The 27,679-nt window shown below is 46.0% G+C and overlaps 1 protein-coding gene across 1 annotated transcript in view; it reads right to left on the reverse strand.

Annotated features, from left to right (window-relative positions):
* Positions 1-14,040, reverse strand: part of Clpb (ClpB homolog, mitochondrial AAA ATPase chaperonin) — a 134,199-nt gene extending 120,159 nt beyond the window's left edge. The window contains exons 1-2 of the mRNA XM_013014177.1: positions 13,584-14,040; positions 9,062-9,113 (exon numbers count right to left, since the gene is read on the reverse strand). Coding sequence (XP_012869631.1) covers positions 9,062-9,113; positions 13,584-13,986 — 455 coding nt within the window. The 5' untranslated portion in view covers positions 13,987-14,040. The remainder of the gene's footprint in view (positions 1-9,061; positions 9,114-13,583) is intronic.
* Between the last annotated feature and the right edge of the window lie 13,639 nt (positions 14,041-27,679).

The following is a 27,679-nucleotide window of genomic DNA, read 5'->3' on the forward strand; positions in this document are numbered from 1 at the left end:
CCCTTTCATTAGGAAACAATTAGGATAAGGAGACTTGAAACCACAAAGTGCAGATTTATGTAGCTTAGAGCATGCTAACATTTGAAGATTTGGACAGGAAGAGGGAGCTGACTTGTTATAAGGAACAGAACTGGGATCAAGTGAGGGGAATTCCAGAGGGAGTAAACAAGTAATGACAGGCCACCATGTGTCAAATGCTATGCCAGGTGCTTCACATGTATAACTTCAGAATCTATCACCAAGTCCTTTTCTATTCATTTTGAGGTACCATTACTTACTTTATTCCATTGCCCAGAAAAATCTTTTTAGCTATAAAAAGGCAGGAAGACAACACAGCACAGTATAATTGAATCTTGAAAGTCAGCTTAAACACACACACACACACACACACACACACACACACACACACACGAAGGTGTGTGTGCATTTGCATGCACAAGATGCTCACTCTTGTAATCCTAGCTATTCAACAGGCTGAGATCTGAGGATCCCAGTTTGAAGCCAGCCAGGGAAGAAAAGCATGAAGGACTGTTACCTCCAATTAACCAGCAAGAAAAAAAAAAGTCCCAAGTGGAGCTGTGGCTCAGGTGATATAGCACCATATCACTTCCCGAGAAATCTAAGGGAACAGTGCCCAAACCTGAGTTCAAGCCCCAGTACTGGCACAAAACAAAACACCACAGATTGCATAATTTCATTCAGGGGAAATGTCCAGAATGGGCAAATCCATAGAGACAGGAAGAGGATTCACACTTACTAGAGGCTGGGATGGAAAATGATTAGGGATTGACTCCTAATGGGACAGGTTTTTTTTTTAAGGGTGTGATTAACTGTTTTGGAATTAGGCCACAGTGCTGGTTACATAATCTTAATAACATACTAAAATCCACTTAATTGCATGGTTGAAAAGGGTAAAATTTTTAAAATTATATTTCCAAAAAAAAGGTGTCAGTCACTTATACCTATAAGCCTGGTTACTCAGAAGATTGAGATCTGAGTTGTCTGATTGAGATCTGAGTTTCACAGTTTAAAGCCAGTCTGGGCAGAAAAAAGTCCTCAATTCTCTATTTCTAATTAACCAGTTTTTTAAAAAAAAGCTGGACTAGAAAAGTGGCTCAAATGGTAGAGCACCAACCATGAGTAAAAAAGCTCCATGAGACAATGAAGCCCCGGTACCAGCACAATCACTCAACCAACCAACCAATCAATGTTCAATCAAAATCTATTTATTCTTCAAGGAAGAAAAAGCAGCTCCAACCCAGAGGAACCAAAGCAGGCTGGAAGCTGACCACTAAAGAAGCTAACAATGGGAGATAAATGCTGGACAGGCCATGAAATGATGCTGGAGACCAAGTACCTGGGATCCTATTTGACCCAAGTAGGAGTTTTGACTGTCCCCCTTCTGCCCTGAGAAGAATCCTACTCCACCTGCTGGATTTCTGAGTCCTGGGGAATTCCAGGGGCCTCTCTCAATTGTTTGTGCTTTATAGCCAGTCCAAGCTCACAGTCCATTTGCAAAGGCTGGTCAAACAGTCTTCCCCAGGAGGCCTGGGTGCTATCCCCTACACAAAAGGGCATTGAGATGGAAGCCTGAGCTCAACATCAGAGAAGATTCTTATGCAGCCTGGCTGGGCCTCTCATCCACATGAATGGAAACTCCTAGAGACCAGTCTGCCTGCCCAGCTGCTGCCTAGGGCTGTGCTTTCCTGCTGGGCAGGCTTTGGAGAATAAACAAGGTTTACAATCTACTAATCAATCAGTGGGCCAGCCTGCAGCCAGCCACATGTGACTTGCTATGGTGGAGGCAGGAGGAGATGCCATCCACCCTGCTGTGACAGGACTCAGAGCCTGGGTGAGATAGGCATGAAGCAACTGGAGAGAAAAAGGCCACTAACCAAAGTCACTACTGGATGACTCAGCTTTAAAGATCTATGGAAATTCTGATAAGCAACAAACAGCAAACCACAGCGAGAAAAGCATACAATGGTGGTTCCTGTGCGGGTCTTGGTTTAATCTACAATTCTACCCCTGACCACTTGGGAGGCTATGGATGATAAGAACACAACTCTACCTGGATATTAAGTAAGCATCTGGAAAATGTTCCCCATCCCTGTGAAACAAGGAATAAAGATCACACATACACAGCATCTAATGGTCTGTCTCCCATGGAATAGATAGATACTAATAAACAACTGTTATTAGTGTGAAGCTTTCTGAGGGAACTGGGGCTTAAGGTGGGCAACAAAGCACGACTAGCATCTGGACAGACAGCAGGACTGATGGTTTGGGAGTGCTGCAAAAGCTCACAGATAGGAAAGAGTAAGCTATGCTTGGACAATAAGAAACCAACACGAGCCAGGTGCTGGTGGCTCACACTTGTAATTCAAGCTACTCAAGAGGCTGAGATCTGAGGATCATGATTCAAAGCCAGCCAGGGCAGGAAAGATCTGTGAGACTCTTATCTCCAATTAACCTCCAGAAAACCAGAAGTGGCACTGTGGCTCAAGTGATAGAGCGCTAACCTTGAGCTGAAGAGCTGAGGGACTGTGCCCAGGCCCAGAGTTCAAGCCCCACATCGACCGACCAAACAAACAAACAAACAAACACAAGAGAAACTAACACTAGGGGCTGGGAAGGTAGCTCAGTGGTAGAGTGCTTGCCTTGCATGCATGAGGACCTGGGTTAGATTCCTCAGCACCACATAAGCAGAAAAAGCTGGAAGTGGCACTGTGGCTCAAGTGGTAGAGCACTAGCCTTGAGCTTAAGAGCTGAAGGACAGTGCCCCCAGGCCCTGAGTTCATGCCCCACGACTGACAAAAAAGAAAAAGAAACCAACACTAGCTGAATTAGTTTCTGGGATGGAAAGAAAGCAAGGCTCTGATTGTGGGAACTAGAGGTGGATTGATGAGCAGAGCTGAGGACAGATAAGGACTCTGAATTAGACAGTTTAGGAAGCTTGTGGACTCTCAGTAAGCTAGGCAAAAACAGCTCCATTTGGCCAGACGAACTGGGGGAGGGGAGGGTGTATGAACTGGGGCAAGCATCAGTCACTTCCACTTCACCCTTGCAGCTCCCTCATCTGTAAGATGAAGTAATGGGTAGATCTGGGAGAATTATTTGAGCAATCCCAGCTCCTGTTTTGTCATCTGTAAAGTCAGCTATGTTATTTGCAGAGTTGTTATGACATACTAATGTGATCCTATAGCCAGTTACTAACAAACGTAGAACCTAGGTTTCTAATTCTAAAACTGTAACATGCCTTCTATATCCTAGCACTCAAGAAACCCATGGGTTATACTCCAGCATTCAAAGACTTGTAATATTTTTAGGTAGCTCAAACAATAAAAGTCAAATTACAAGCCTTGACTCCTGGTCTCGCATAAAGGTTTTGTTTCAATCCACTGCAAGCTGCAAGGACATTTACATACATTCTGAAGAGAACTGCATGTTTTGGTTGCTCTGATGCCATCATTAATATCTTCCCATCCAGCCAAAATGATACAACAATCGATAAACAGACGGCCTCTCTTGAGGCCTGGAGACAGCCAAATGTATTTACCAGGCAGGGCTTTTGTTAATTAGATAAAATCCCTGGATCAATGTGTAGAACATTCACCTATGCTGAAGCTAAGCACATTCTGGACACCTCAATCTTGGCACATGAACAGCAAATGCCTCAAGCTGGGGCATGTGGGGCCAGGAACTAAACAAGCCATCAACACAAACGTAGAATAAATGTTTAGCCCTCAACGAAGTCCAACCCATTTTTTCCCTTAACTGTAAACCAAATCGGTTTTTTTCCAAACCAGTTTGAGCTGGTCTGAAGTTCTTTATTTTCTAAAAACTTAAAACCAAAATAGAACATCAAAAGAATCTCATTGATAATTGAGATTGTTTTTTCAGAGACAGCAAGGTAGGTAAATAGGACTTAAGCATGTTTAAAATTGACATCAGGGAGTTGGGAAGGTGGTTTAGTGGAAGAGTGATTGCCTAGCATGAATGAAGTCCTGGGTTCAATTCCTCAAGTACCACATAAACAGAAAGAGCCAGAATGGGCACTGTGGCTCAAGTGGTAGAGTGCTAGCCTTGGGCAAAAGCAGTTCAGGAACAGTGGCCGGGCCCTGAGTTCAAGCCCCAAGACTGGCAAAAAAAATTAAAACAAAATGACAATCTATATGTATGTGTTACACATACATTATCTCTTTTTAAAAATATAACTGTGCTATTATTTTTTTTGTTTTTTGTTTTTTGTTTTTTTTTGCTTTTTTCTTATGTGGTGCTGAGGAATCAAACCCAGGGCCTCATGCATGCAAGGCAAGCGCTCTACCACTGAGCCACCTTCCCAGCCCAGTAACTGTGCTATTATTAAGGTGCTGTACAGAGAGGTTACCATTTCATAACACAGTCTCTCTTTTTGAGAAAGGGTCTTACTATGTAGCCCAGGCTTGCCTCAAACTTAAAACATTCCTGCCTCAGCCTCCTGAATGCTGGGATTACAGGCACCACATCTGGCTCTATATTTTACTTTTTTTTTTTGAGGGGGGGGTTGGTCGTGGGGCTTGAACTCTGGGCCTGAGCACTGTCCCTCAGTTCTTCAGCTAAAAGCTAGCGCTCTACCACTTGACCACTTCCGGTTTTCTGAGTGGTTTACTGGAGATAAGAGTCTCACAGACTTTCCTGCCAGGGCTGGCTTTGAACCATGATCCTCAGATCCCAGCCTCCTGAGTAGCTAGGATTACAGGCATGAGCCACTGGTGCCTGGCTATATATCTCACTTTTGAAGTACATAATTCTAACTTATAACTATTCCAAAATTAGACACCTGATTCCCATTTATTTAAGTACCAAGAGGGCAGGGACTGTGGCTATCTTGTTCACTACTGCATATTTGGTGCTCAGCCACTCATTCTGAAAATCACTTGTGACTATATAATTCATGGGTTATAGGTACTAACATTACTTAGGCTCATGCAAGTAAGGTAATTTATGCACTGTTTTGACTCAAGTCCTCTTTTCTTACAAAGGGAGACCTGAGCTCTTCTAAAGCAGCAATGGCTTTCCTCACTGCTGCCACACTCCTTCCCTTGAATTCACTTCTGAGCTATACACAGAGAACAGGCTGGAAAGATGGGCAACTGAGAGACAGTCCATCAGTGCCCTTCCTGACCCTACCTGTCAGACACACCAAACAGCATTTCCCTCCTCTACAGCCATCATGCTGTCCCTCTCCCTATTTGCTGAGCCCACTGATATTTTAAGACTCTAACCAGGAATCATTTCCTCTAGGAAACTTTTCCTAATTCCCTACACTACTCAAAGACACCTTCTGAGTTCTTGTAGATCCTGAACGCCTGTCTTCAGCCAATATCACACTGCTGCCACAAGCTATCCAAACTCTGTCATCAAGGCAAGAATTATACCTCATCATATATTCCCTGAGCTGATCATGGGACCCAGCTTACGCCAAGTAACAGTAAATGTTGGTCAAATGAACATTTGTGAAAAGAGAGGGCAGTTGGTACAGGTCCAAGATTGATACCACCTTCACTACAACCCCCTTGGACTGATTGATGGCTAAACTGGGCCCATCTCCCTGAAGGAAAAGGGGAATGGTAGGAGTGTCCTCTTTCAGCAGCTGGACCTGCAGGGAACATGATCTCCTCTGGAGAACGGGAGGCCTTACTCTCCCATCTGACAGTCATGGCTCAGCCTGAGCTGAGGCAGATGTGTTTCAGTCTGCCCCATGCCCTCTGTCTCAAGTGAGCAGTTTCACAGTCCAAAAGCCAAGCTCAGGTTTGGGCTGAACTTAGGGCCACCTGCTCACATTGCCAACTGGTAGGGTAGGGGGTGGCTTCCTACCTCTGGGGAGGGCCAGGGCTGGATAAGCTTACTAGGTGTAGGTGCCTCGGGGAGGAAGAGGAAATAACTGTCACACAGGGAAAAAGAGGGAAGAGGCAGAGCAGCCAGCCTACCTCTTGCTTTGGCTTAGCTTATCCCCTGCTCTGATAGGGACTGAAAGCAGGATCTATGCCACTCCATTGGGTAATTCTGATGAAGTCATCTTGACCAAGGGGTAGGGACCAGAGAAGGCAGAAGAAAAGCAGGCTTGAGACTGGGAGCACACATGAAAAGCTCCCACAGACATTACCCACACCAGCAAGAGTGAAATGTTTGCCACCATTTTTTTTTTTTTTGGTCAATCATGGGGCTTGAACTCTGGGCCTGAGTGCTGTCCCTGCACTATTCAGCTCAAAGCGAGTACTCTTCCACTTGAACCACAGCACCACTTCCAGTTTTCTGGTGGTTAATTGGCGATAAGAGTCTCATGGATGTTTGTTCCTGCCCGTGCTGGTTTTGAACCTCAATCTTCAGATCTCAGCCTCCTAAATAGCTAGGATTACAGGCATGAGACCTGGTACCCAGCTGCAACAATTCTTTGAGTCACATATATACCATGAATTCCATCACTTTCTGTAGCCTGCATATATGTGTTTAATGGCCACTAGAAAAACATGAATTTGCTGTGCCTAGTGGCACATGCTTCTAATCCCAGCACTTGGGAGGATGAGGCAGAAGGATTTCTGATTCAAGTCCAGCCTGGGCCACATGGCAAGTTTAAAGCCAGATATAATGAGCATTCATCTTTAAAACAAAACAAAAAATTATAAAACTCTATATTTGAAAGAGCTAAAATTAAAAAAACAAAACACACACCCAAAAAAACCCACTTGTGGGGGAGGGGAATATTTCAATGGACTAGGATTAAAGATCATCTCTCCAGATGCTGGCAAGGTGAGTCAAGTGCTTTCCTGAAAGAATGCTATATACATTGGGGGGTGGGGGGGAAATGGGACACCACAAGATGATCACAGCCCCTGGGGGCAGGAAGGAGGACAGTCCTTGGCAGTACTGACAGGTGATTCTAACATTAGCCTGGACCAGTTTCTACCCTAATGCTCCTGCCCAACACTCCTTTAATGAAATAAAGACAGGCGCATCTGTTTCTGGGGGATGAAGATGCCACACACAGCCTGCAGTTATGAATGGCTCTTATAACAGGAAGATGACATCTGTGCTTGGTTTTTAAGATGCATCATTGCATGTTTATTAAACTATTGCTCCATCTTATTTATTTGGCTACAAAACAACTCCCAGCCCATACTTCCAAAAGTGGTTTATTAAAAACTAAGCCTTGAACATTAATACTCAAAAGCACCCTTGAGAATCAATAATAATGCTGCAGATAAAATGAAAGGGAATCAAAGCAGTAAGTCTTGGTGGAGCTGTGGTTGCCTTTCAACACTTTTCTTGTATGTTCAGGCAGCCAGAGTAGGAAAGACTGCCATGGGTCTGTGGCATAGATAACCACTCCAAACATCCTGTCTTTAGACTTCCTGTCTAAAATATGTATGTGATGCCATGTGGTGGTACACACCTAAAACCTCACTGCTCAGGAGGCTGAGACACCAAGATTGTGAGTTTGAGCTACGGGAAAGTTATGTAATCCGTTCAAGGACTGCCTGAGCTACACAATGAAACCCTTTCTCAAAACAAAACACAGGGCTGGGAAGGTGGCTCAGTAGTAGAGCGCTTGCCTTGCATGTATGAGGCCCTGGGTTCGAGTCCTCAGCACCACATAAGCAAAAAGGAAAAAGCCAGAAGTGACACTGTGGCTCAAGTGGTACAGCACTAGCCTTGAGCTGAAGAACTGAGGGACAACACCTAGGCCCAGAGTTCAGGCCCCACCACTGGACCCCCCTCCCCACCCCCAAAACACAAAAACAAAAACACAGGGAGTGGGGAGCTAATGGCTCACTCCTGTATACCTAGCTACTTATGAGCCCAAGATCTGAGGATTGAGGTTCAAAACCAGTCCAGGCAGACAAATCTGAGACTCCTATGTCCAATTAACTAGCAGAAAGCTGCAACTGAAGTCATGACTCCAGCTCTAGAGTCATAGCCTTCAGCAAAAATCCTAAGTGAGGTTGGGAATGTGGCTTAGTGATTGCCTAGCATGCATGAAGCCCTGGGCTCGATTCCTCAATACCACATAAAGAGAAAAAACTGGAACTGTCGCTGTGGCTCAAGTGGTAGAGTGCTAGCCTTGAGCAAAAGCAGCTTAGGGACAGTACCTAGGCCCTGAGTTCAAGCCCCAGGACTGGCAAAAACAAAAACAAAAAACAAAAAAAATCCAAGTGAGAGCACAAGGGCCTGAGTTCAAGCCTCTGTATAAACACAGAGAGAAAGGAAGGAGAGAGAAAGGGAGGGAGGGAGAGGAGAGGAAGTAGGAGAGAGGAGAGACAGCAAGAGAGAGAGAGCATGAGTGGCATGTATGTGTAGGCAAGACAGAGAAGGAGGGTATTCTATGGCCACCTAAATCTATTCAAAGAGCCAAAGAGGCCATAGTGAGGCACAAAGTGAGTCAATAGTTTCTCTAATCAACAGCCTCTAATAATCCTGTGCTGGTCCCAGTCTTAACACCCATCCCAGAAGCCTCTGTCCTAGCCCTGGCACCAGGCTGAACCCAGATAAATCCTGCCTCTACTCAATAACCAGCCTCAAACTCAACCTCCAGAAGTCCAAGGGGACTAGTTGAGCCAGTGAGGTTAGAGAAGTGAGTCTGCCCTCTGCAGGCTCAGCATGGGTGCCTCAGCCCGGGAGGCAGGCCTGTCTAGCACAGATAACCTTCTGGCCTAAAGGGCACTTCTACCTCCTCTTAAATCCCAAAGTGGCTCCAGCAGAGCCCACCAGCAACCTGATCCAGACAGCAAGCATAACACAGAGCCACTTCCACAAAGGATAAGAACAAACTGGAAGATCCAGAGGACCCACAGGTTATGGTGTGATCTATGGATACCTGGAGGTTGCCCCCCTGCCAAAGCACCAAGGTGACCTAGCCAAGGAAGTCCAGGTGACTTTAAGACTACAAAAAAGGCAAAGGGAACAGTTTCTGCATAGGGCAGAAACTCTAGACAGAGTTACCACAGGATTTTCGAAAAGGGGCTTACCTGGCTCAGCCCTTCTTGTGGGCAGAAAACAAGGCTGGGGCACTGACACTCACCTGGTAACTTCTGGTACATTGTTGGCTCGAGCAGCTTCCATCAGGGCTGCATCTGAAGAGAGAGTGGGCACTGGTCAGACCCCTGCCAGGACCCAATCATCAGAGCTGCTTGATGGGCCCAGCAAGACAGGGCCTGCCCTCTGCAGGTGGAAGCACTTTAGAAACACAGGCTTTAACAAGAGAAATCATGCCACAGCAGGGTAACCAGCCCTTCCTAATTAGAACCAAATTCTCAGTACCAAATCAGTACTCCATTCTCTGACCACAAAGGGAATGCAGCACAAATATGCTCAAGGCTAGTGCTCTACCACTTGAGCCACAGCTCCACTTCTGGCTTTTTGGTTAGTTAATTAGAGATGAATCTCAGGGAATTTCCTGACTGGGCTGGATTTGAACTGTGATTTTCATATCTCAGACTGCTGAGCTTATAGGTGTGAGCCACTAGTTCCTGGCCTGGTACTGAATCTGAGGTCATGAGTTACAAACCCAGAAGGAAGGAAAACGATGGGAAAAAAAGGTGGGGTTGTGGGTCTCTACAAATGGAGATGGAGAGAGCCTAAACTAGGCAAAATGGAGAGACCTGGCTCCAACCCACTGCCACCTCCTCACCACACAGGGGTGGCAGTGCTTCCTGCTCAACCATAACTTCTACACCATAAAGCAGAGAAGATAAGCCCTTGCCTTGCGGGCCTCACGAGGATGCCTAGCAGATAAAACAATGGCTGAAAAGTCTGCAAACTCCTAGGTGCCAAGAACCACAGACCCACAGAAAAGCAAAGCCACTGGCACCACCTTGTGGCCATGAGGAATAAACTGCCTGACAGAAAAACTCAGCAGAAGCAACAAACATCCAACCAAAAACACCTCCATCCATGCCCAGTTTGTTCTGCTAACAGTGTTGAGCACCAAACTGACTCTAATAGAGCCCTGCCTAGGGAGCTCTTCCTCCAGTCATACTCACCCAGGGAAATTAAAGGAGGCACTGGAGAGGAGGCCCTACCTCCAATCCCAACTCTAAGCTCCAAAACCTCTGTTTCCATATCTGACCACCAGTATTGTACCTACAAGCCAGTTCTTTTCAGACACTGGTGCCTCCATTCCACCTCCTGGCCCAAGCCTCAGTGACAAGTCCTTCCTGCTTACCAAACCTGCTTATTTTTCAAGTATACATCCAATTATGCGCAGGCAGCCTCCAGATGGCAGAACAACCTCTTCAAGATGGTTTTATCCACTCTCTACTCATTATGAGGGGACAAAAAGGCAACTTCTACAAGGACACAGGGCAAGGAAAGAGCTGAGATTAAAACCAAGGCCTCCTCAGGACTGGGAATGTGGCTGGCTTAGTGGTAGAATGCTTGCCTAGCACCCATGAAACCCTGGGTTCGATTCCTCAGTACCACATAAGCAGAACAAGCCGGAACTGACGCTGTGGTTCAAGTGGTAGAATGCTTGCCTTGGGCAAAAGCAGCTCAGGGACAGTGCCCAGGCCCACAGTTCAAGTCCCAGGACTGGCAAAAAAAAAAAAAAAGAAAAGAAAAGAAAGAAAAGAAAAGAAAAGGCCTCTGACTCTTTCCACTATACCACATTAAGGCACTTAGTTTAAAACCCCAGGTAAAAACCCTACGTCAATGGGCAGAAGTGAGGACAAGGCAGAGGAGTAGGTCCTGCTCATGATATTGGTCATTATTTTAGTAAGTGGGCTTTGCTGAAATTCACAAGCTACAAAATCCAGTCTGGAACCTCAGGAACCCTTTAGACAACACTTTGGACACCTTTCTCCAATTCATCCAAACTCACTAGCCTCTAGACAGTCCCTGCTTATAAACCTGTGGCAACTCTATTGCCTCTGGAAATTCCAAAACATCCTACCTGGCATGCAGGCCTACGGCATCTGCGGTCATTTTCCGAAGATTTCTTCCTTCACCCAAGCAGGCCATTCTGCTACACACGCAAGGCTGACTGCACTCTAGCCCTTGTATGGAATATAATCTAACATTTCTAAATACTTTTTATGTTCCAGTCACTGGTGAGCAAATGATGTGTAGCTATGAGGTGCTTTCTGGTATCAAAGGTAACTTTCTGGTATTACGAGTAAAACCCATAATCTGCTCTCATGGGACTCAATGTGTCTTTTCTTTTCATCCTTCAATCCTCAAGTTCAAAGCCAGGCACCAGTGGCTCACGCCTGTAATACTAGCTACTCAGGAGACTGAGATCTGAGGATTGTGATTCAAAGCCAGCCTGGGCAGAAAAGTCGGTGAGACTCTTATCTCCAATTAACCACCAGAAAACCAGAAGTGGCCCTGTGGCTCAAGTGCTATAGCGCTAGCCTTGAACTGAAGAGCTCAGGGACAGCACCTAGGCCCAGAGTTCAAGCGCCCCCAGCTCCCCGCTCCCCCAGAACTCAAGTTCAGGCTGGTGCCAGTGACTCATGCCTATAGTCCTACTCAGTAAGCTGAGATATGAGGATCTCAGTTCAGAACCTGTGTGGGCAGGAAAGTCCTTGAGACTCTTATCTCCAATTAACCCCCCCCCCCAACACACACAAACACACACAAAACAACACCAACAAAAAACAGAAGTGGAGATGTGGCTCAACTGGCAGAGTGTCAGCCTTGAGTAAAAATGCTAAGGAACAGTAATAGGCCCTAAATCCAAGTTTTAGTACAAGCACATACACTCACATACACACACAACCAAGTTCAAATTCCCCATCCTCCAAAGTACTCCAATACTCTGGGCAGGCTTTCATGATCCAACTGGCCCACTGATCCTCCAACACTACACTTAGCACTAGTCTCCAGCTCGGCATGTCAGCACCTTTCCTTGGCTGACTGTGTTAAGTGAAGACTTCTAACGTACCTAATCCCAAATTAGGCATAACTAAGGAGCCCCAAAATGCTGAGAATTATAGAATCACAAAATGCATACTCTAGAAGCATCCATAGTCAATTTCAATATCCCCACTTCAGCTGGACTGGTGGTTCACACCTATAATCCTAGCTACTCAGGAGGTTGAGATCTGAGGACTGATATTTGAGGCCAGTTTGGGCAAACAAACCCTCAAGATTCTTATCTCCAATTAACAAAGAGCTGGAATTAGAGGTATGAAAAATCTGAGTGAGAGCACAAGGACCCTGAGTTTAAGCCCCAGCACTGACACATGTGGCTTAGTGGTAGAGTTCTTGTCTAGCATCCATGAAGCCCAGGGTTTGATTCTTCAGTACTACATAAACAGAAACTGAAAAAGCCAGAAATGGCGCTGTGGCTCAAATGTACAGTGCCAGCCTTAAGCAAAAGAAGCTCAGGGACAGTGCCCAGGCTCTGAGTTCAAGCCCCAGGATTGACAGAAAAAAAAAAAAGCGCTTACAAGTCCAAACTCTTAGCCTTGTACCAGTGGCTCACGCCTGTAATCCTAGCTACTCAGGAGGCAGAGATCTGAGGATCACGGTTCAAAGCCATCCCAGGCAGGAACGTCTGTGAGACTAATCTCCAATAAACCACTCAGAAAACCAGAGGAGGCATTGTGGCTCAAGTGGTAGAGGGCTAGCCTTGAACTGAAGAGCTCAGGGACAACTCCTAGGCCCAGAGTTCAAGCCCCACAACAACAACAACAACAAAAGTCCAAACTCTTATTTTATAGAAAGTTAAGTAAGGACCAATGAGGAGTTAAGACTAAAATTAAAGCCCTTTTACAGCTGGCCACATCTTCTGTGTAAAACAATACTCAAAAATCTGGGAGCTTAAGACACATGAAATTCCTGGACATCATGCCTTAGTATATTCCTTAAGGACAACTGAAGACCCAAGTGGCTGGGGTCACACTGGCCACAGAGCTGGCCTTCTGCGTCACCCTCCCAGCTCCTGTTCAGCTCCACACACCCAGCTGAGATGCTGAGCTGGCTAGGCTAACTCCAGTGCACCCCTATCCCACTGATCTAGGCCTCCATGCATCCAACTTCTTTCTCCTGCCAATCATTCCAAGTGGCCTGTTCAGCTTAAGCCTGAAACTAGATCAAGAATCAAGAAAAGCCAAAACGTTAGAGGTTGTTAGACAGACCCTGATGCGTAAAATAACAATTCTGTAAGAGTACTGAGAAACTTCACTAAGTATGTGGAGACTAAATGGAGAAACTGAGGCTAGTGAAGTTAACCTGAAAGTTTGTAGTGGTTACCCTTGAAAGTCACCTACAACTTCCTATAGACTTCTTTAAAGATTAACAGGCCAGGTATAACAGGACTCTCTGTAATTAGATATGCAGTCCAGAGTCACAATTGTTCAGATAGACAAACCGATGTCCAAAGAAGGAAGACTGACCTAGGATGAGTGGGTATTCAACATAGCCGTCAGCCCTCGGGTTCAACACCCTACCCCTGTTACCAGACGTCTGAGTCCCTCCCCTCCAAGGCTGAGTTTATGCGGGTCTGAATTTTAAGCCCCACTCGCCTTCCGAAGAGGAGTTGTCAGGACACTCTTGCTACCCTTATACCCTCCCCGGACCCAGATTGGCACCATATTCACCCTTGCTGTTCGGATTCTTGGTGTAGCAATCAACCACCAGCGCCATAGCCAGGGCCCACAAGCCCACCGCAGCTCTGCAAGGGACCCCATTCCAGCTGTCCTGTCCCGTGAGTATTTCTTCAGGAATAGGAAGGCGTCCCCACGTGGCGGCAGCCAGGCACTGGGTCTCGGAGCGTCCTCCCAGGGGCCCCGAGGGGGGTGCCCCGAGTCCGGGGAGCAAAGCTGACAATGTTAAAGGGCGCCCCCCGGCGGACGCTCTCGGCCACTGAGGCTCCCCGCAGTCTCCGGTGGTTACGCTCCGCCTGGAGGCCCCTCCGAGGCTCTGAAGCGACGAGGACCTAACAAGCCGGAGGAGGAGCCGCGGCGCCGGCGCCGTCCTCCTCAACAGCTGGGATGCCAGCATCCTGACAGCAGCCTCGATTACCCCCTGGTGCCGGCCCCTGTGCTGGCCACGACTAACATGGCTGCCGCGGCGCGTTCGAAGACGCCGCGAACAGGGTGGGACTGTGCACTACCTCACGGGAGTGGTAGTCCGCAACCCTAGATCTTTCCGCAGCTGGAAAACAAATGAACTACATTTCCCAGAAAGCAGCGGGATTGCGTCATAATGACCGCGCGCTTAGGGGAGCCCGGGGCATATTGGGAAATAGAGTTCAGAAGGAGGGGCGTGGCAAGAAGGAAAGGATCAGCTGCAGTGTGCTGATTTAAATTCAAGTACTAGATCTTCCTCAGTTTAAACACGCTAAATTAATCCCTGCCGCGCCTTATTCGCAGATTTAGTAAACACTGTTTTGGCTAAGCGCAGTAAGAAACAAACAGAAGATATCCAATTGTTTTTCAAAAGCAAAAATTTTAATTCCCACATTTGCATTGCAATTCAGTTGACACTCAGAAGCTCTGCGTCATAAAGTTTCTGACTTGAGTGAGTTGAACTGGATCTTCATCGGAGGCTTGTTAGGAAACATACTTATTTCTTTAAGTTCATTTCTCATATCAGCCTGGGATGACTTTCCAAAAAGATGTCTAAGCTACACCTAAAATAAGAACACTTTTTCTTTACCCACACAACTGTCTTTTGGTTGAAGAATTTGACTCTTGCTCTTGCTTTTCTAATTATGTTATTCTTGTGGGTAGTGTAAGGTAGGAAGGTAGCCGATGAAGAGAACACCAGGTGCTATTCAGGCAGGAAAAGAAGTTAATTTACAGAACTGCTGCCCCCACCATGCATGGTGGAGAAGCATGGCTGAAAAGGGAAAGGGGGGGAACCCACTTAGGGGGGGACCCACCTCTGGGCCAGGACTTATCTAGGCCAGGACAGAAAGAGGTCTGGCCAGGTAGGAGAAAGGTGTGGCCACACTGGATCAGGATCTGACCTCAGGGTCTAGGACCCTCTTAAGGTCAGATGGGAGGCATGTGATAAGCGATAGCCCTGGATGTGACCTAGCAGGTCGGCCTGTTACCTAGATAACAGATACTGGGTGGAGACTTAGCCAAGATGGAGGGAGGTGTCCCTGTGCAGACCTAACATTCCAGCCTTTTGATAATTATGAAAAAATGGGAAGATTCTCTCTGGCTACTTCCTGCTGGCTAGGGGCTTCGACAGTAGGGGTAGAAGACTGAGATGTGGTCCCCTCTGGGAGAAGGCAACAGGCTGCAGCTGTCACTTGGGTGTTGAGTCCTTAGATGAAGTCTGGAGGAGGCAAGTCTCTTGGATGAAGTCTGGAGAAGTCTCATGAGGCATTGAGGGACTGAAAAAAAAATACTAGAGAGCAAATAAATGGCAAGAGGAAGGAGACTTGGGGCAGAAAATGTTGGTAGAAATGTCCCTAGCTACTTCTGACATCTGGCGACTAGGTAGAAGTCAGGTAACAAAGGCAAGAATATAAATTCCTGTCCAATGAAAGGTAGACAGGTATGGACATTAGATGGGCAAGATTCTTACTTCTGTTGACCTAAAATGATGCCGAAACCTGGGTTTAAGATATATTAAATAGGTAGGTTTCATTAGGTAGCCGATGAAGAGAATACCAGGTGCTATTCAGGCAGGAAAAGAAGTTAATTTACCGAACTGCTGCCCCCACCATGCATGGTGGAGAAGCATGGCTGAAAAAGAAAAGGGTGGGGGAGGAAGGGGGTGACCCACCTCTGGGCCAGGACTAATCTAGGTCAGGACAGAAAGAGGTCTGGCCAGGTGGGGGAAAGCTGTGGCCACACTGGACCTGGATGTGACCTCAGGATCTAGGACCCTCCTAAGGTCAGATAGGAGGCATGTGACCAGAGGTGGCCCAGGATGTGACCTAGTAGGAGGAGAAGGTGACTGCTTCCAGGTTTGCCAGTTACCTAGGTAACAGATACTGGGCAGAAACTTACCCAAAAGGGAGGGAGGTGTCCCTGTGCAGACCTTACACTTCCTTTTCTTCCTTCTCCCCTCTACCCCACACTAAACCCACAGTAAGAAAGGCTGTTCCTGCCTGTTCTTAAAGTCTAATCTTGCACACTATCTGAGTCTTCCTTTACCATCCCAGTAGAAATAGAAATCCAACCTGCCACCTTTTTTTTTTAAATGCAGCTTAATCCTTCTTTCTGTCTTTCTCTTTCTTTCCTTCCTTCCTTCCTTCTTTCCTTCCTTCCTTTTTGTTGTTGTTGTTGGTCATGGGGCCTGAACTCTGGGCCTGGGGAGCTGTCCCTCCAGCTCTTCAGCTCAAGGCTAGTGGTCTACCACTTGAGCCACAGTGTCACTTCTGGTTTTCTGCTGGTTAATTGGAAATAAGAGTCTCATGGACTTTCCTGCCCAGGCTGGCTTTGAACTGTGAGCTTCAGATCTCAGCCTCCTAAGTATCTAGGATTATAGGTATAAGCCACTAGCCACCTGGCTAATCTTTATAATTTCTTTTGTTGTTGTTGGTTGTGGAGCCTGAACTCTGGGCTTGGGCACTGTCCTTCAGCTCTTAGCTTAAGGCTAACGCTCTACCACTTGAGCCACAGTGCCACTTTCTGCATTTTCCTGCTTATGTGGTGCTGAGGAATTGAACCCAGGGCCTAATGCATGCGAGGCAAGCACTCTACCACTGAGCCACCTTCCTAGCCCCTAATCTTTATGATTTCTATACTAACATTCACCTTAACTTCTGACAGGAGAGAGAGAGAGAGAGAGAGAGAAGCAGTTTTAATTTCATCCAGACTGGCACTGACATCTTGTGGACTTTTAAGATAATGCTGTTCAAATATTGTTAAAATCAGAATCTTCACTATACTTGGTTCTCAATAAAATATCTGCTCTTGGTCTTTATGCAGGTGTTTTTTGTTTCTGTGTGTGTGTGTGTGTGTGTGTGTGTGTGTGTGTGTGTGTACTGATTCTGTGGCTTTAACTCAGGGCCTGGATGCTGTCCTTAGCTTTTTTGCTGAAGGTTGGCTCTCTACCATTTCAGCTATAGTTCCTCTTCTGGATTTTTGCTGATTAATTGGAGATAAAATCTCAGGGACACAGTTTTCTGTCTGAGCTGGCTTCAAAATTTGATCTTTGGAATCTTATCCTCCTGAGTAGCTAGGATTACAAGCATGAGCTTCCAGGGCCTGAATTACTCAGCTATAAAGCTGACTAACTTTCAATAATATTCAACCTCATTTGTTAAATACCTGTGGGATCCTACTTATTGAAAGTGTGATCAGAGCTGGGCACTGTTGGCTCACACCTGGAAGCCTAACTACTCAGGAGGCTGAGATCTGAGGGTCGTGGTTTGAAGCCAGCCCAGGCAGAAAAGTCCCTATGAGAATCTTATCTCCAATTAACCACCAGAAAACCAGAAATGGAGCTGTGGTTCAAAGTGGTAGAGCACTAGCTTGAGCAAAAGAGCTCAGGAACAGTGCCCGGGCCTTGAGTTGAAGCTCTACAACTGACCAAAAACAGAAAAAAAAGTATCATCATGCTAGCCTGTGCAGTAAAGCCTGTGAGATTCCATTTCCAAAATAACCAACTAAAAGCCATCTCGAGATCTAACATTTGCCAATGTCGAGGGTCAGATCTTAAGAGACTAGTAGCTTCCACTACTGTATCTAGAATTATTTTTCAATGAATCTAGCCTCTATACTATAAGGAAGTGAATGCAGACCTATTGGAAGACATATAGGGAGAAGGACTGAGATCCTTGGCTCACAGTTGAGTTCCTAGGTGTTAGGAGCTATTGCCTGCTGAGTGAGAGACCTACCTTTAGTCCTGGTCAGGCCAGTGAGCTCTGCTCTGTGAACCACTGACACCAAGCATCACCTGATTGCAGATTCACAAGCAAGATAATTATTGTTGTTTTAAGCCATCTGTTTTTGGAGGAAGAGTTGGTTACTCTTTGCGCTGCCCTCCCCTCCCCCCCCCCCCCCCCAGTCCTGGGGCTTAAGCCTGTACTCAGGGCCTGGGCATTGTCCTTGAACCTCTCTGTGCTCAAGGCCAGCGCTCTACCACTTGAGCCACAGCGCCACTTCTGGGTTTTTCTGTTTATATGGTACTGAGGAATTGAACCCAGGGCTTCATGCATGCTAGGTAAGCACTCTACCACTAAGCTTCATTCTCAGTCCAAGGGTTGGTTACTCTTGAACTCAGGACCTCATGGTCTCACTCAGCTTTTTTGATCATGGCTAGTACTCTACCATTTGGGCTATTCCTCTATTTCAAGCTTTTTGCTGGTCAATTGGATAAGAGTCTTTGACTCTGAACATCACTTTTATACTGACAATAAATAAATAAATAATAGGGCTGGGATTGTGGCTCTATGGTAGAATGTTTGCCTAATATACATGAGGTCCTGGGCTCGATTTCTTGGTACCACATAAACCACACACACACACACACACACACACACACAGAGCAGGATGGTGGGGTTAAAAATAGAGTCTCTTGAATTTGTATGCCTGGGCTGTCTTTGAACTGAGATCCTCAGATTCCAGCGCCTTGTAGCCTTGGATCTATTTAAAGGAGTAGGTACGTGGCAATGATGTCAGGTCCAATGAAATGATATAGACCTGGAAGCAGCTAGCAGGCCACAATAGTGGACTCCCAAGGACTCAGGAAAGATACCAAACTGAGGATGGCACACCATGGATGAGGTACTGCTTTTCAGGATGAAGTATGTTAACCTGTTGTCAATATAGAAAGGTGGAGTAAGATGTCACCTCTGAGTAGTAGCTGTTGCTCATACCTATGATCATAGCTTTTCTGGAGGCTGAGATCTGAGAATTATGGTTTGAAGCCAGTCTAGGCAGAAAAGTCCATGAGATTTTTTTAATCTCCAATTAACCAGCTAAAGGCTGGAAGTAGACGTGTGATTCAAGTGGTAGAGAACTGGCCTTGGATCAGTGAGTGTGGGGCCCTGAGTTCAAGCCCCTTAACACACACACACACAACACGTGCACACACACGAATGTGAATGTAGTACAGTGGTTAGAGAACTTGTACCACAACCTAGATTTGATCTGTAGCAGAGAGTATGGGGAGAGAAATAGAGCAAGGGGCAATGGGAGAAGGGCAGGAAGGCAGGAGGGAGGGAGAAGAAGGAAGAGTAGGAAGGAAGGAAGGAAGGAGATAGTCTCTCTTATAATCCTTCCTATAACCATCCCTCAAATATGAACTCAACTCAGGCTTGGACTGTGGGATTTAGGTTCCTGGTTCCAGGAGGAGAACTTTCCACTAGGGGGCACAGTAAGCCTCTACAATCTGAATCTACAGCTGCAGTCTGTTCACTGAGCTCCTAATACCTGGGAAGCAACAGGCACAGACAATTACACTGTCAGGGGTGACTGACCCTAATTATTGTAATGATCTGGGGCAGCTGTCACAAGGAGGCGGCCTGGAATCCAGCTACCATGTGTTTCATGGTACTTCCACACTGAATAACTGTGGATGAGGATGCAGCAGCCACCTTACCTCCTGACAGGGGGAAGATGACTAAGGAAAACCCAAATCCCTGGGGGATGGAGGGCTGAGTCACCTTGCCAGGTAGGAAACAAGATAAAGCACAAGAGAGGACAAAAATAATAACAGATCTCATTTGGGGACTCCTTACAACCAGTAGGGTTGTAACTTGCTTCAGTAATCCCCATTTGTGTGTGTGTGTGTGCGCGCGCCTGTGTGCCTGTGTGCCTGTGTGCATGCATGCCTGCCAGTAGTGGGGCTTGAACTTACAGCCTAGGTGATGTCCCTTACTTCTTCACTCAAGGCTGGCATTCTACAACTTAGCCACAGCTCCACTTTTGGCTTTTTGGTGGTTAATTAGGGATAAAAGTCTCATGGAAACCAGGCACCAGTGGCTCACGCCTGTAATCGCAGCTACTCAGAAGGCTGGAATCTGAAAATTACAGTTTGAAGACCCTTTTTCCAATTAGCTACCAAAAAGTCAGAAGTGGACAGTGGAGCTGTGGCCCAAGTGGTAGAATGCTAGCAGTGAGCACAAAAGATGAAATGCAGCGCCCAGGCCCTGAGCTCAAGCTCCAGGATTGGTGTGCGCATGCGCACACACAGTCTCATGGACTTTCTGCCTGGACAGACTTCAAATCTGATCCTCAGATCTCAGTCTTCTGAGTAACAAGGATTACAGGCATGAGCCACCAGCACCTGTATTCTTTCAGGTTGTGGCTGGCTACCATTTTTAAGAGGCTAGATATCACAGAATAAAGGGATCTTATATGAGAAGTGACTGTGCCAGAGTTGGTGGTGTCCTGCATCACATCTCAGTTTTTGATCTGATTTTAGCTATGTAGCTAAAATCTTTGTGATTGCAAAATTGTCTAGTGATGATAGTATTCAGCACCAGGCTTGAGTCTACTTGCTTCACCACTACTTGTTTTGATACTTAAACTATTAACACATAGTGTTATATTCCCTTCAAATGAAGATGGCCAGCAGAAGAGGACATGGTTTGACTCCAGACTTCTAAGGGTCTACACAGTGATTCTAAACTTGGCACTAGGTAAGGCCCTATACAATGTCTGTCTACTCCAGATACTTCCCATATCATGAGATCTGCAGGGTATAAAGACCCAAGTTGGCAGGGTAACTTGAACAACTTAGACCTGATGCAGTCATTTCTTTCCCTGTACCCCACTCAAAATGGCAAGCCACTCAAAATGGCAAGCCTTATAGATTGCTCAGTAAATGAGTTGGTGCAACATGTTCAAATGTAATGTCACCCCTAACCCAAATTGGCCTAGCTCTTTGTTCATAGTAGACAATTCAAGGTGAAGCAACCTGTCTTTCATTTTATTTTTAATTTGATTTGTGTGTGTGTGTGTGTGTGTGTGTGTGTGTGCGTGCTGATACTGGGGCTTGAGTTTGGGGCCTGAATGCTGTCTTCTAGTATTTTCTCTTGTGGTTGGCATTCTACCACTTGACCCACAGCTCCACTTCTGGCTTGTTGCTGGTTAATTGGAGGACGAGCTCCAGACTTTTCTGTCCAGGCTAGCTTTGAGCCACAAGCCTCAAATCTCAGCCTCTTGAATAGCTGGGATTATAGGTGTGAGACACCAGCGCCCAGCCTGTTTCTTATTTTAATTTAATTTTATTTTTTGTCAGTTGTGGGACTTGAACTCTGGGCCTGGGCACTGTCCCTGAGCTCTTCAACTCAAGGCTAGCATTCTACCACCTGAGCCATGGTGCCACTTCTGGTTTTCAGAGTGGTTTATTGGAGATAAGAGTTTCACAGACTTTTCCTGCCCAGGATGGCTTTGAACCTCAATCCTCAGATCTCTGCCTCCTGAGTAGCTAGGATTATAAGCGTGAGCCACTTGTGCCCAGCTCATTTTATTTTTTTTAATTTAATTTAATTTAATTTTTTGCTAGTCATGGGGCTTGAACTCAGGGCCTGGGCATTGTCCCTGAGCTTCTTTTGCTCCATGAGCTTCTTTTTCTCATGGCTAGCACTCTGCCACTTGAGCCACAGTGCCACTTCCAGCTTTTTCTGTTTATGTGGTACTGAGGAGTCGAACCCAGGGCTTCATGCATACTAGGCAAGCACTCTACTAAGACACATTCCCAGCCTCCCTGTTTCTCTTTAAGCTCGTTCTCTCTCTCTCTCTCTCTCTCTCTCTCCTCTCAGTAGTACTGGTATTTGAACTCAGGATATTATACCCCAGCCTGCTAGCCTCCTCCTAGGGCCTACCTCCTATCTGGGATCACAGATACTCCACCACATAAAACTTATTGAGGGGGCTGGGAAGGTGGCTCAGTGGTAGAGCGCTTGCTTTGCATGCATGAGGCCCTGGGTTCCATTTCTCAGCACCACATAAGCAAAAAGAAAAAAGCCAGAAGTGGCGCTGTGGCTCAAGTGGTAGAGTGCTAGCCTTGAGCTGAAGAGCTGAGGGACAGCGTCCAGGCCCAGAGTTCAGGCACCACGACCGGACCCCCCAAAAAAACAACTTATTGAGATTAAATCTTTCTACCTTTTCATCCCATGTTGGCTTTGCCTCCTGAGTAACTGGTACTACGGGCATGATCCACCATACCCAGTCTTTTTTTTTTTTTTTTTTTGCTGGTCCTGGGGCTTGAGCTCAGTGCCTAGGTGCTACCCCTGAGCCTCTTTGTGCTCAAGGCTAGCACTCTACAACTTGAGCCACAGCACCACTTTTGGCTTTTTCTGAGTAGTTTATTGGAGATAAGAACCTCATGGACTTTCCTGCCCGGTCTGGCTTTGAACTGTGATCCTCAGATCTTCAGCCTCAGCTAGGATTACAGGTGTGAGCCACAGGCGCCTGGCCCATACTATATTTCAACATAGGCCTTGAATCCCTAGAAACTTACCTCTGTATCAGATTCCTTGTTTTTTACTTTAGTTCCTATTCCTCTTGAATATAAACACCCATAAACCATCTAGGCTACTTGATATTTCCTGTTTACCAGATCCAGTTAGCATAATATCATCAATATAATGAGCCAACATGATGCTCTGTGGGCTCTCAAGATAATTGAGGCTCCTTCTGGATACATTATGCCAGAAAGCAGGAGATTGACATAGCATGGATGTAAATTGGTGAAGAAATACAGCTGTCACACCACACGGAGGCAGTTTGCTTTTGAGTTGAAAAGAAAACATTTTCCAGATGCCAAGGGCTATATTGTTTAGCCCCAATAAGGATACCATATCCACAGTTCTGGTTATAATCGGATTCATGACCCTACCTGATTATATTTACCATAATCTATAGTCCTTTTCAAGCACCATCAGGATTTTGCATCTGCCAAAAGGACAAATTAAACAAGAGTGGTTAAATGACTATCCTTAATTACTATCTTTCAAGATTTGGTGATGTGCTGATCTTTGCAGTTCATCCAGGCACACATGACTCCCGTGGTACTGGATGGAATGGTCTCCCCCGCCCCCTGAAATAGCCAGAACAAGTAGCTCTGGATGACTTCAAGATGGTAGAAGTACTAGCCTTACCATGTCTCCCAATGACTTACTTGTAATATTCCTGTTTCCAGTAGCCTTTCCCCCATCAAGTTTCTTTGTTTCTTTCTTCTTCCTCTTTTTCCTCCTCCTCTTCCTATTTTACCTTCTTTTTCGTGTGTGTGTGTGTGTGTGTGTGTGTGTGTGTGTGTGTGTGTGTGAGCTGGTATTAGGGCTTTGAACTCAAGGTCTGGACACTGTCCCTTAGTTTTCCCACTCATAGCTAGTGCTCTACCCCTTGAGCTTCAGCTTCACTTCCAGATTTTTGCTGGTTAATTGGAAACAAGAACCTCCCAAATTTGTCTGCCTAGGATGGCTTCAAATGGTGACCCTCAGATTTCAACCTTATGTGTAGGTAAGATTAGTCTAGAACCAGGTCTGACCTGATGGTAGCCCTGAATTCCCCAATGACTTTCCAGAGTGGCCAAGTACATGCCCTGCAAATCATAAGCCCCATGAGGATGCTTTCGACCAATGCTAGAAGAAAAGGGAACTGGGAGCTGGGAATGGGGCTTACTGGTAGAGTGCTTGCCTAGCATGCACAAAACCCTGGGTTTGATTCCTCAGTACCACATACACAGAAAAAGCCGGAAGTGATGCTGTGGCTCAAGTGGTAGAGTGGTATCCTTGAGCAAAAGCAGCTCAGGGACAGTGCCCAGGCCCTGAGTTCAAGCCCCAGGACTGGCAAAAATAAAGAGAGGGAGAGAGAAAAAGATATGGAAGATGACAGGGGAACAAGATAGATGGCTTCCCTTTCTTCTCCCTGCTGGGTTGTATTTGGACACCGTGGTTCCATCTGGCTTCTCAGGCTGGGTTCTGGGAGCAGCCCAGTTGGATACTGTCATGAAGATGATGCATACATAGTAAAGCACATATGATGCACACAGTAAAGCACACTAGGTGTCGTTGTCCCAGCCTCCCTTGCCTGGCTGGCCCTTGGCCTGCACCCTTACTTCTTTCCTAATAAAGCATCTAAACACTTGCTTTCCTCAGGCTGACTCTGTCATGAAAAAGGTATGGACAGAGAATGGGATGCTTAAAACTGAATTGTGATGGGACTGAAATTACTGTAAGGTAGAAGAATCCCATGGAAGGGAACTTTTTGGGTAGAATGGATTCTGATTTCATTAGAGAAGAGAATATCAAGGAACTTAAGAGTTCAGGCCCTGGGAATAATCATGTAGAAACAACAGGGAAATCTTCAGGAGTTGGAGTTTTAGAGGGAAGGCTCCAGAAGCTAAAATGCTGATAGCCTGGGGATGTGGAAAGAGATGTCTTCATTCAAAGGAGTTCTGGGTCTCCAAATAGTACCCAGCTAAAGTGTTCCTCTTAACCCGTGTTAAGGAGGCAACAGGCCAGCAAAAGTGCCCTCTTACTCTTCTGAGCAGATGTACTAGCTCCAGCCTGTCACCATCATATATACACTGGGTATTCTTTTCTCTGTGAGATCTCAAATTAATCAACTCTCAAATTACTGGGCTAATTTCTTTTTTTCTTTCTGTATGTTGATCCTTACAAAACACAAGAGCCAGGTCCTGGTGGCTCATGCTTGTAATCCTAACTGCTTCTGTGGCTAACACCTGAGGATCATGGTTTGAAGCCAGGCCTGGGCAGGAAAATCCATGAAACTCTTATCTCCAGTTAAGCAACAACACCCTGGAAATAGTGCTAAGGCTCAAGTGGTAGAGCACTAGTCTTGAGCACAAAAGCTCAAGACAGCACCTAGGCCTTGTGTTCAAGCCCCAAGACCTACCCCTCACCCCTATCACAAAGACAAAACAAAACACTTCCAAAGTTTTTTACTTTCACTAATGGTTATAGGTATATACCAGCTACTGTCTTAGCAAGAACCAAAGCTCTCTGATGATAGAGTTTATTGTTTGGATCTCTTATGACCTGTTGCCTTTTTATTTCCCTCTTTCTTCCCCATGTCTTCTCTTTCTCCCAACTCTGCCGATCCCATCTGACCAGTGAAGACAGTGTTACTGGTGTATTAGCTTGTAGCAAAGATCTAGAAACAAGCAGGGATCTTCAGAGACCCTTCAGAGTCAGACATGGCCAGTAAACTCCTGACACCATTGAACTTAGATAAACTTTCATATCTTTTTCTTTTCCTTTTCTCACCATTTTTACATAACTCTTTGATTCTTTATCTGCTTGTGAAGAAGAGTCTATTTTTACTTTCTTGACATTTCTATCATAATCTACTGTTCTCTGATAACACTGTCTGTCTCTTTTACCTTAACTGACTTTGCTCTTTCCTGGCTCACTGAGACTAGCCACCCTGGTGCAGGCTGTTTCCCAGTTTCCCAGGCAATGTGGGCTCCCTCCTCCCTGTGGCCCATTCTTTGGGAGGATGAAAATACAAATTAACTGGGTTGGGGCATTTTGTTTCCACTATTAAGCTTGGTACCATTCTCTTCTTCTAATACAGTATGTTTCCTCTCTGGTAGGATCTACTAATATTTATGATTTTCTGTGTGTGTGTGTGTGTGTGTGTGTGTGTGTGTGTGTGTGTGCTGATTCTGGAGCTTGAACTTAGGACTGTGTTCTTTTTTTTTTTTTTTTTGGGTCCGGTCATGAGGCCTGAACTCTGGGCCTGGGCGCTGTCCCTCAGCTCTTCAGCTCAAGGCTAGTGCTCTACCATTTGAGCCACAGCGCCACTTCCGGCTTTTTTTGTTTTTGCTTATGTGGTGCTGAGGAATCGAACCCAGGGCCTCAGGCATGCAAGGCAAGCACTCTACCACTGAGCCACCTTCCCAGCCCTAGGACTGTGTTCTTATGGCTTTTCCCCCTCAAGGCTGGTGCTCCATCACTTAAGCCCACTTAAGCTTTTTTTTTTGCCAGTCCTGGGGCTTGACCTCAGGGCCTGGGCATTGTTCCTGAGCCACAGCACACTTCTGGCTTTTTCTGAGTAGTTTATTGGAGGTAAGAGTTTCATGGACTTTCCTGCCCAGGCCAGTTTTGAACTGCAATCCTCAGATCTCAGCCTTCTGAGTAGCTAGGATTATAGGCACGAGACACCAGGGCCATGAGCCACCAGTGCCAGTCTAACCCTCTTTTATAAATATTTTCCATGCTTGATAGGTATCTTTCTTCTCCCCCGCCCCCCCCCCAGCCCTTGATATGTATCTAAGATTATGTTTTTCCTTCTCAAGCCTACTCCTAAAGTTTGTGTTCTGGGGATTGACAAAAAGAAAGCTAGTGGTCACTTTGTCACCACCTTTTAAGATCCTTCAGTGAAGTCTTTGCCCTATTTAGGGTCCCCTTGAGGTTATGGTTGTAATAGACTTGGCCAGTCCTGACACACCTGTATGCACTGTCGCCATGATTCCCCTCTCTGGTGTTTCTCTGGTCAGTTTCTGGTCACTCACAGCCCTGGTTTAGGATAGCCTTAATGACTTTGTCAGCTCTGCTCTGGGTCCTTTCTTCTCTCTCTCTCTCTTTGACAATCCTGGGGCTTGAACTCAGGGTCTGGGCACTGTCCCTGAGCTTCTTTTACTCAAAGCTAGCACTCTACCACTGGAGCCACAATGCCACTTTCAGCTTCTTCTGTGTATGTGGCACTGAGGAATCGAATCCAGGGTTTCATGCTTGCGAGGCAAGCACTCTACCACTAGCCATATTCCCAGCCTCCCCGTCCCCTGCTCCTGGTCCTTTCTTGAATGACAAGCTGTTCCAGGGTCAGTATGAAATCTTTTTAACTTCAAGAGATGGAATATTAGCTCTTTTTCCAGCTGAGAAGTGTCAGAGTCAAACCGTGGGACCTAGAAGTTCCTCTGACTGCTGTCACTCATCAGCCAATAGAAAGCAGGTCAATTCTAGAATCTTCTCAGGTCCCTTTGAAGACTGATCAAATACCCTCCCCTGCTGTCTGTGGGGGAGTCAGGAGTGTATCATATCCCTGGTCCAAGTTACCTCTACCCTTACTAAGATTTTTTTTTATAGTATCTGGGTTTGAACTAGGGCCTTTCACTAGGGCAGCCACTCTGCCACTTCAGTCAGGTGTCTAGCCTTTTTGCTTTAGTTTATTCATTTATTTTTTTTTTTTGAGTCCAGTCATGGGGCCTGAACTCTGGGCCTGGACGCTGTCCCTCAGCTCTTCAGCTCAAGGCTAGCGCTCTACCACTTGAGCCACAGCGCCACTTCCGGCTTTTTTCTTTTTGCTTATGTGGTGCTGAGGAATCGAACCCAGGGCCTCGAGCATGCAAGGCAAGCGCTCTACCACTGAGCCACCTTCCCAGCCCTTTAGTTTATTTTTCAATAGGATCTTGCATTTTTGTCCACCCAGCCTCAGACTGAAATCCTCCTGAACAACTTGGAACACAGGCCTGAGCCACAGCACCATGCTTCCATTTCTAGTTTCTATTTCTCTAATGTTGCTAATCTTTTTCTTGTGTTTCTATTGATTCTTCTCCTATTGACCTGTTATTTTTATCAATTAGACATTTAGTTCCTAGGAGCTGGCTGTTCTTTTCATAGTATCTTGTCTGTCACTCTTGTCTATCAGATATCTGTAATAGTTCATTGTTTATTTTTAGGAATGAGCCATAAAGATCTGTCTGGGAGTCTATGAGCTTATTTTGGGCTTGTTCATAGGAAGGGGTCATTTTAGGCTGATCCATAAACACACACCGGTTCGGGTTCAGGTCGGGGAGGAGAGACAGTATT

The sequence above is a fragment of the Dipodomys ordii genome, unplaced genomic scaffold (genome assembly GCF_000151885.1).
Source record: "Dipodomys ordii isolate 6190 unplaced genomic scaffold, Dord_2.0 Scaffold22, whole genome shotgun sequence".
Lineage (NCBI taxonomy): Eukaryota > Metazoa > Chordata > Mammalia > Rodentia > Heteromyidae > Dipodomys > Dipodomys ordii.